Here is a 10,411-nt window from a genome sequence, read left to right on the forward strand (position 1 = left end):
AAAAAAAATAAGTTCAGTTTCTTTTGGGTACCCCCTTGTATATATATATATATATCATGGCACCTGAGCCCATCTCAACGGTGTAGTTCATAAATCCTTCCCATCAGTCTATGTGTCTATGTGTATGTCCCCCCATCGTTGCTACCCAATGGCTTGGTAAACTCGTTCTCGTAGGAGTGAATAGGCACAGCAGTAGACAAATTGTTGGACACATTGTTTTCTATTCAGTCTATGTTGTATCAAAGAAGAGTCTGTGGGTCTGTCTGTGTATCCCCTATTGCTGCTAGGCAGTGGCTCAATAAACATGTTCCCATGGCAGTGAAGAAGTGCTGGAGGCATTTTTTTTTCAGTGTGGTCCATGTAGTATCAAAGGAAAGTAGGCGATTAGTTTTTCCCAGAACTTCTTGTTAACTTGTGGTATCCATTCAGGTCCAATGAGTAAAGGGTATCTAAGGCATCATACTGCCAACTCCCCATATGAGTGGAAGGCATAAATATAGCAAGTTGCTGCCTGATGGTCCAGGAGGCTCATTCTTAACACTGGCATATTTCCATCCCAATACCACAACCCACAGCACAGTGCCTCATATGTTGGCTTAGGTGGACCATTTCCTTGTTTGCCATGCTTTTTGTTGTTACCCCTCCATGTTGTGATGCCAGGGCTGGTTTTTTGAAAGATCCCAAATGGCTAAAACAATTTCTTGCTTATGAATGAAAATTGAACAAATTTCTGTGGTGAAGTTCAATGTTGTGAAATGACAGCCTTCCTTTATCATGGGGTGACCAAAATGTGTAGGCTCTCACTAAAATCAGAAGGCTGGAGCTGCTAACAAATGAAAGGTTCATGTTCACAATGCAGGTGATTCATTTTCTTTGGGAACAGGAAATGTTAATGTTGAGATTTCTTCACAGAATCTGAAACCAAAATTGTTCTTTATGACTAAATTGTCCAGTGGAGCTGCTACTGGGGCTACAGATTCTTATAGGAATGTTCTGCTCTCTTTGATGCTTGAAATAAAATTCATTTAGTTAATTAAATTTGCTTTGAAATATATCTGTGATGTGATGATCTATTTTTGTGGAAGTCTTCATGAAAGTTTAAGTTGGTCTTACTGATGACACCGAGTACTTGGGATAATGTGTTCAGTATTGATTGGTACATATTCCCATGATTACTCGTTGAAAGAAGTGTGAAGTTTGTCTTCAGTTTGAGATTGAAGCCATGTATTTGGAAAAATGTAAGATAGTTTAAATTTGAAATTTTTATATTATTGAGAGTCTAGTTAAGACTTTGCTCAGGTGATAATGAGGCTTGTTTGGTTTGTGTTACAGGATTGCTCTGCACTTGCTTTCTTGTTGGACAAATTACTACCAGTGAATGATAACCCAGTAGACAGAGAATGCTCAGCAATGGCAAGAATGCTGATTGCAGCGTTGGCCTCATGTAATCATTCACCAGATGCCCAGACTGTTTTAGTGACAGAGGTGATGATAGTAATCGTTTTAGTGTTGTTTGATTTGGTAGCAGAGTGACTTTTTCAGTGTTAGGCACAAAGCTCTGTTTCCATAATTGTAGAAGGTTACAAAAATATGTACCATCATAATTTAATATTATTGTCTGTTTATCATGTGGCTTATTTGTTACTTTTTATATTGTAAGCTGTATATCCATTGCTAGGGAACAGCTAGGTATACATGTTCCTGCAAAGAAAAATTCTTGGCCAACAATAGGTAAAGGGCTTTCCATTGCTAGGCAACGAGCCGCAAACAAGTTTCGTCAACAATAGAGGTTGTGCTTTCTATGTGGTCCATGCCGAGCCTATGTAAGAAGCAGTGCAGGCTGTTCAGAAGGATTCGTCAGGAATATGTCATTCATGGCAGTTCGGTAGTTAATGTGTTAACCTTGAGAGAATTATAATTGTGTGTCTCATGGATATAGCACTCGTGAATGTATAATAATGAATTGTAGTTATGACGTGTGAAATATCCAGTAAATCGAGTTATAAAATCTGGAACCTGTTATGTACTGTTGCATTGTCAGGATACGCGACAATATTTAGCCTTTCATTCCTTGGAAATACAGTCACTTTGTTTTGGAATAAAGGTGTTACAGCTCATTTGGTTTCTAAAACAAACTGCTTCTGTATTCTGGGATATAGTGTCACGTAGTCTGTTGAAAGTCTACTGATATTTTGAAGGAACACCTTGAAAATAGCAAGCAGAGCTCATGTTGCTCTGCATCACACAGGTTTTTGGGCTTCGTTTATTCTTCAACACTGAAGATTTAGGTGACGTGTTTCTCAGAAACTTCAGTTGGCTTTCAACGGACTACATGGCATTATATCTCAGAAGATAGAAATCTTCATAACCACATCTGTGAGAACCTCAGATTCTCCAAAACAACTTATACTAGCTATATTTATGCACATATTGCTCATCATCCATATACTTTACATACATACTTTATGGTAAAGAATATGGTGCTTAAAAGTTTTAATTTTATTTTTGTCAGCTTAGGTGTTAATGTCACTATTTCATTTCACATCGTTTTAATAATTTGCAGGTTAAAGGTGCGTTGCTGCGAACATTAGCTCTTCCTGAGTCAGCTGACAAACATGCCCAAATTCAGCTGTTGGCAGGCTTGATCTCAACAATGATAGATAACTGCCCATCAACACCCAACAACACTCCTCTTAGTGCCTCATTGAAACTCCACCAATACAGGTAACTACACCATATCTTGTATACAGGTTTCCAAGACATTTGTGTCACACTCTGACTAAAATAATTTTTATTTTTCACATAATGGTTGCCTCATCTTTTTTCTTATTTGTGACCCATTGTGTAGTTCTCTGCATCACTTTTTTTTTTAATTCTAAGCTTGTTTCATATAATTGTAGCATGCACTACCATATTTAGCTCTACTAGTACTGCATTCCTGCCATTGTTGTGAGTTCAGTCTGAAACATGTGCATCATATACCAGGCCATTGTGCAGTATTTAACCCTTTTGCACTCACCCTATTTCCCAAGTATCTGGCCTTAACACTCAGGCAAATTTGGCTCAGTTAACAAGTCTTTCATAAACAGTTTACCAAAAATATGATTTTGGTCAAAGACATGAAAAAATCACACTTATTCACTATAAACAGCAGATGCGAACAAAAATAGCCTACAAATGCTAACACCGTAAATAATTTGAAAAAATAAAAACTGAAAGAATTAAATATATAAATTTAAAATTTACATAAATTAGGCAAGAAATAAAATTGTCATTTTGGTCTTTTCTTTTCACCAAGCTTGTAAGGAAGAGAATATTTTTCTCTAAATTTTGATGTAGGTTACAAGAATTAAGAGCTGTGTTTCAGAACATATCACATTATGCAAAACAGTGGATATGTAACTTTTGCAGTTAGCACTTTTGTTTAAGGAAGCATTCTCCAGGGAACCCTTTGTTGCATCTGGTGAGTACTGTTCTGGCTGTCCACCTGCTCTTCTTTGTGCTGCAGACAGTGCATTGGGACTCTCCCTTTTCAAGGAGCTTTCTGAATCCTTATGTTCCCTGAGGTTCATCTGCTCTAGTGTTGTCCTTAAGCACTAACCACTCCTCCCCCAAACTTTCGATTGTGGACACAGTGTAATTTTCCCTGGATTTCAGTTTGCCAGGTCTCCTGTAGTTTTCCTTTTAGAGAATGTAGCTATTCAACACCATTATGGTTATGATGTTGAAAGCTACATTTTTCCAATAACGTGCTGTGTGCCTTTATCCAAATAAATGAACAGCATCATGTGTGAAGGGTAGATGCCACCCATAATCTTGTTGTAGATGTGATGATCTTCGTTTTTATTTGTGTATTATCACCATGTCTTCCCCATACTTTCCTCTTCTTGGGCTGTGGCATGGCTGGAGAGAATGAAAGGATTTATTTTTTTATATCTTTGCAGAAAAAGACTTCTGTGATTTGGGGACCAGATCTGCAATACATTTTTTTTTTCCAACTGCAAGTTTGTTCTTGAACTGCTGGGGTAAACATTTCCTATTCCTCCTAACAGTTCCAGTGATGTAGGTGCTTAGCTGATGGAGATGGTAGGGAAGTGGAACAGAGTTCCAAGAATTATCGAGGCTGGTTTTTCAAACCCAGAACAGTGGGTAGCCTCCCCAGATTTTCCTAAGTTGTTCATAGCTTCTGGTACATAAAGGCTCTGTTAACTCACTTTTTGTTTCCATCTTGCACCATAATCAAGCTTATTTCAGTCAAAATTTTAGTCAATGGGAAATGTTCACAGTAAGATACTCTCTGAGCTTTCTCTATAGTCCAGTATGTTGTTTCTATATGAATTGTCTCTCTTGGCTGATAAAGGGAATTTGAATATTTGTGTGTGATTTTGTTTTGTGATGTTTAAGTTTGTCTCTCTTGGCTGATAAAGGGAATTTGAATATTTGTGTGTGATTTTGTTTTGTGATGTTTAAGTTTGTCTCTCTTGGCTGATAAAGGGAATTTGAATATTTGTGTGTGATTTGTTTTGTGATGTTTAAGTTTGAAAGGGTTCAGTCCTAATTATAGCAAATATGCAAAGCTTGAAGTACTCATAATACATTTCTATGATGGCAGTGCTTTGTGAAAGAGCTAAATAGGAACACAATATGGATTGACATTGTTCACCATTTTAATAAACAGAGTTTGTGTGGTCATGTACTCTGTGTAGTTAATGATAAGTGACACAGAGAGAAATGAGGAACACAGAGAATGAATATTCAGAATATCCTTGAGTAGTTTTGCCAGGAATGGTGGCAGGTATATTGTTTAATAGGGTAATGATCAAGGTGAAAGCTATATCAAGTTCTTGGTTCTAAGATAATGCTAAGAACAAAAATATTTTATTATGCTTTGATATTTGCATGTGAACTGCTTCAGAGAGGAATAAATATTCTGTACTCCATATAATTTTCCTAAACCTTCGTGCCATATTGTGATGCCATAATTGCAGATTATGTGTGTAACACTTTTCAGATATTATGAGAGCCCATTACAATGAACATCCTTACTAATTTTATAAATTGTCATTATGTAGATGTTCCACTGTATTAAAGGAATTCAACTTAACATTCAAATTCTTGCTGAATCACATTTTATACTCAAGAATTGAATTACTTTATATTGGTATGTTCATTGGTGATGAATGATGTTATGTAATTTTGAACTTTTTTATGTACGATGGGGTACCCAAAAGAAACCGAACTAATTTTTTTGTGGGCAGAGCTTTTGTAGTACCGCGTTTTGCCGCTATGAGCACATAGAGCTAACATTCCTGAGTCGATAAGCCGACTACCGTTGCTTCAGAAGGTAAGGACTAGTTTCGGCAGAGTTTATAGTGACAACTGTTTTGTGTGATCATCGATTTTGCAATGGCTTATTTTCGTGAACAGCGTGCGGAGGTGAAATTCTGCTTTTTGCTCGGGAAAAGTGAACAGAAACTCTTGAAATGTTAAAAACGGCGTACAAGGACGATGCTATGGGGAAAACTCAAGTGTTTGAGTGGTTTTCCCATTTCAAAAATGGTGAAATGTCAGTTGATGACAAACCTCGTTCTGGTCGTCCTTCCACGGCCCGAACACATGAAAATGTTGAAAAAATTCGTGAAATCATCAAGGAAGATCGACGACGGACCATTGAAGAAATTGTGGAGCTGTCGGGAGTGACTTGGAGCTCAGCGGCCAGATTTGTGGCAGTCGGGTGACTGGTTTTTCCATCATGACAATGCCCCTGCTCACACAGCCCTGTCTGTACGACAATTCTTGACCAAAAATGGTATGACCCCTGTTCCTCACCCTCCATACTCACCCAACCTTGCCCCGTGCGACTTTTTTTTGTTTCCTCGAATGAAAAGAGACATGAAAGGAAAAAACGACGGAGGCGCTGTCAAGCATCTCAAAAGATGAATTTAGACAATGTTTTGAAAAATGGAATAAAAGACTAGACAAGTGTATTAGTGTAAGTGGAGAGTACTTTGAAGGGGATTGAAGGTTTGTGCTTAAAATTTGAATAAATAAGTTCAAAAAAAATAAGTTCGGTTTCTTTTGGGTACCCCTTCGTACTTGATATTTATTTTTTTTACATTTCATTGTATACCAAATTTTCTATTGTGTAAGTCATCGTTCTTCAATGAAGAGTACAGTGTGGCTACTAAACTCATGCTTGAGACAGTATATCTGGTTTTATGCTGGAATGGCAAATTCATTTATCTTATTATTGGATAATTCCTTGCTTGTTGTAAGTAGTGAAGTTATTTAAATGAGTGTGTACTATATGTTCTTCACTAGTCCAGTAAATATGTAGAACAATTACTGAATTGTTGCAGTAGTCATATGAACAACATCGTGCGTATCATGCTCAGGAAGGGGATTCTTACTGACTTGGCACGAGTTTCACATTACTTAGACCTGTCTAGTCCGAACATGCCAGCATCTGTGAATGCTGCTTTGAAGCCACTGGAGACATTGTCTCGAATAGTGAACCAGCCAACTGCAGCAAGTAACAACAAGGTTGGCAAGCAGAAAGCTCAAGGAAGTGTGTCAGAGGAGCCAGCTGGTGATCAGACAGGTCCAGTATACAATATTTTTACAAAGATACAATGAAGTGTCATCCATTTGACTGTTCCCATGTATCTGTTACAGTTTTGACATGCTTGTATAAGTGTTCAAAGTTTACTGCTTTTTAACATTAAGTACATCACACTCTCCTTAATAAAATATTAATCCCATGCCATAAAGGTGGAAGCTTATGTAGAAGTTCCTCGTATAACTATCATGACATGTCCTTCTACTACTAGTTTCAAATCAGTTTTATACAACAGCTATTTCTACACAGTTTGAGTGGGTTATAAAACAGTGACATTTTAGTATAGTAACATAACTTATGTATTGTGTTTGTAGGTCGTGATATATTGACAGGCACAACTACATCTGAAGCCACTCATGCACAAGGGGAAGAAACTGTAGAAGATGCAGAAAACACTGAGCATGACATATCAGCTGCAGCAGAGAGCCTGGAACCAACATCTGAGAGTCAGGTTCAGGAAAGTGCTGATGATGAAGCTGGCTTGGAAGATATTATGGAGCAGTTGCTAGATAGGTATGTTTTAGTATGAAATCTGTCATCTCATTTTTGTCTCTTTGGGTCATTTAAATTTTGTATCATATAAATATCTTTCACAGCATTTACTTTAAAATTTGTTTTGCATGTTATTTCTCATGTCAGTGTAACCCAACTTGTCTCTTTGCTATCTTGATTGGTACATTTGGTGATTTCTGTCAGTAATTCTGACAAATGCCAGAATCACTGCTTTACGCCACTGTGAATTTCAGTCCTCCAGTAGTTGCTCAGAACCAAGACACTGATTCTCTTTTTTTCAAATTATTATAATTTGTCTATAGTTCTTTCTGTTCATAATGGTTTTAAGCAAGGAAATGACTTGTAGTCATAGCTTCTCAACTTCAGTATACCATACTAGGAAGATCCATGAATGTAGGAGAGATTCAGATTGAATGGGACACATCAGCTTTTGGTCTTTCTGTTGGTGTTAATTTGAGGGCAGGGGGGGGAGCTCTGTTGGATGCTAATGAGAAGATTGGTTGGAAAGATATCTGGATGTCAGTTAATCCAGATCGAAATATGAAAGGTTAAATATGCTGCTCACAGTTGAGTACATACTTTAAAAGGCTCATGGGATTTAGAAATGAGGGATTAGAGGAAGAGCACTTTCAGACTGTTGAGGGTAGCTAGAGAGACCGAAACCATTCAAGAAAATAACCAGGATTGGCTTTAGCTAGAGAATGATGGAGACCCTGCATTTCAGCTTCTGACAGAGGAAGAAATTGTTGCAGTGATATTTTTCGTTCATTGTAATGAGCACTACTTATATTATTACATTTTGCATTTATTTATTTTCTAAGTTTTTTGTCTTGTAGAGCTATATTTTTTCATTAATTTGGATATTGGTTAATCTGGATGACCTCTCCCCCTAGTTAATGTGGATTAGTGACAGTTTACTGTATATGTACATGCATGTGTGCGCGCACATTTCATGTTTATTTTGTAATTGTTTTATTATTTTAAAATCTTCACTTCTTTGTGATTTTATATTTAGCTTTAAGAAATATAGGAACTTTTGACGACAGCTGTGTGTTGTAGTGCCTGAATGATGACACCTTGGGGACTGTCATCCAGACAAAACAAGTCATTGACTTTGTATTCCACTTTTTGCCATCTATATGCAGAATCAGTTCATACTCACTCATCATTTTCTCTTTACTGTATATCACTACATGTTTCAGTCCAAACAGATTGTTGTGATGAAGGAATCTGCTGCTTACTGTAATGCTGATCAGCTTGTTTTTGTCATTGCTTCAGACTGATTCTAGATTATGTGGGTTAATGAGCTCTTGCCATGCATTCCTGTTTTTAACAATTCTTATTCAAATGGGACATGACACATGACTACCTAACTACCTGAAAGAGACTGAATGACTGCTGAACAGCTGTTTCTGCCCTTTTATAACAAAACAATGTTTTTTTTTTATGGCTAGTGGGCTGGGACTAAGTCCCTTGTACTGCGGCCACTTCTGGCCTATTGTACCAGCCCCAGATGATAGGTGAGAGTGATTGTGGAGCAGTTGGTGGAATGAAGATTGGCAGGGGAAACTGAAATACTCGGAGAAAACCTGTCCCAGCGCCACTTTGTCCACCACAAATCCCACTTGATCAGACCCAGGATCAAACCCGGGCCACTGCATTGGGAAGCCAGCGACTAGCTGCTTGAGCTATGGCGTGGCCCCTAACAAAACAATAAGACATGACATTACTTCACATTCCTACTTTTCCCAACTTCCTGAACTTCAACAGTGCTCTTGACAATAGTGACTCAATCTGAGACGAACTATGGGAACTAAGAGGTATTTTTGACTTCCTGAATGCTGAATACTTAAAATATTGCATCTGTTGCAGGGGGAGGAAGATTTAAAAAAATGCATATCCAAGGGGGACACATGTTTCTGAATAAAGGTCTATGAATCATGTGTGATATCTGATTAAATTCCAGGAGCATAAAATCAAAATTTCACAATATTCAGTTGATGTATGCTACCATTCCATTCAGAACCTCATGTCTTCTTGCTTGCTCTCCTAAAGTGTTAAGGATAAAATATGAGAGACTAATTTTTCACGTAGTTTCATTTGGGCATGAAAATTGGTCTCTCTCATGTTGGGAAGAACATAGATTGAGAGTGTCTGAGAACAGGGTGCTGAGGAGAATATTTGATGTGAGAGAGAGAAAATAAATGGAGGCTGGAGAAAACTACTTAATGAGTTTCATAATTTGTACCCCTTCAAGGTATTATTAGAAGGCTCAAATCAAGGAGTATGAAATGATAATAGCATGTAGCACAGATCAGAGAGAAGTGAAATTCATATTAGATTTTGATAAGGAATACCTGAAGGAAGGAGACCAATAGGAAACATAGGTGTAGATGAGAGGATAATATTGTGGCATGATGGCTGACAACCGGAATAATTTAACAAGAAAAATCGTCCTATGTTAGGCAGTAGTTAAACATGCTCCCACAGTAACGGATATGAGTGCAGCAGTGGAAGAACTGTTGAACATTACTTTTTCTGTGCTGTGCATGCCTAATTAATGAAGAAACCAGCCAAGTCAACGGTTAGTCATGAATAAGATTTAAAAATTTGTGACAGTGGTACATTAATACAAATATTATGTTTCTGGACATTATCTAGTGTCCTGTTCTTATTTAAAAACAGCATTTTGGAGTCTGGAATCACTCTATCTTCAGGTAAAACTTACTCAGTTGGGCCCAATCAGTAGAGCTAGTCTCTGAAATGTTGTATTTCTCAATAAAATAATGCAGTGTTTTAGATAAAAACAGGACGATGAATAATGTCCAAAAACATAATATTTGAGTTAGCCATGAGTTTCAAGTCAGAAATTGACAGTCAGAAGCAGTATGTCAGTGTCGGCAGTTTCAGGTCTTGAGGTGCATAGTTAGATGTAGTTACCAAGCAACAAGTAGTGCATGCAGCCGTGATTTGTAGAGTATGTAGAGTTGTGTGAGTGTTGTAATCATTTATAGTTATGAGTTACAAGCATCTCACTAACATGTGACAATATTAAAGTGATTCTTAAAAAAATTAGGATTGGGATGTGGACTGCATCCGTCTGGCTCGGGGCCAGTGGCGGGCTCTTGTGAACACAGTATTGAACTTCTGGTCCCTTAACCCTTTTGCGCGGTCATTTAAATTCCGCTGCCGTGTCTCTCCGGCGGTAATATATTCAGCCGACCATTTAAATTTTGCTCGAAAATGATTTATTAATCATTGTTCTTAAATTATATGAAA

General features: G+C 37.6%; 1 protein-coding gene across 7 annotated transcripts in view; it reads left to right on the top strand.

The window, feature by feature from the left end:
• The window catches only part of LOC111866189 (E3 ubiquitin-protein ligase HUWE1), a 160,461-nt gene that overhangs the window by 73,180 nt on the left and 76,870 nt on the right, over positions 1-10,411 (top strand). For 5 of the 7 annotated variants that reach the window (XM_023854900.2, XM_033752154.1, XM_033752155.1 and 2 more), the window contains exons 33-36: positions 1,333-1,485; positions 2,564-2,724; positions 6,360-6,601; positions 6,934-7,132. In XM_023854900.2, the coding sequence (XP_023710668.1) occupies positions 1,333-1,485; positions 2,564-2,724; positions 6,360-6,601; positions 6,934-7,132 (755 nt within the window). The remainder of the gene's footprint in view (positions 1-1,332; positions 1,486-2,563; positions 2,725-6,359; positions 6,602-6,933; positions 7,133-10,411) is intronic. The other 2 variants (XM_033752153.1, XM_033752156.1) reach the window with 1 other exon arrangement.

Source organism: Cryptotermes secundus, unplaced genomic scaffold (assembly GCF_002891405.2).
Source record: "Cryptotermes secundus unplaced genomic scaffold, Csec_1.0 scaffold599, whole genome shotgun sequence".
Lineage (NCBI taxonomy): Eukaryota > Metazoa > Arthropoda > Insecta > Blattodea > Kalotermitidae > Cryptotermes > Cryptotermes secundus.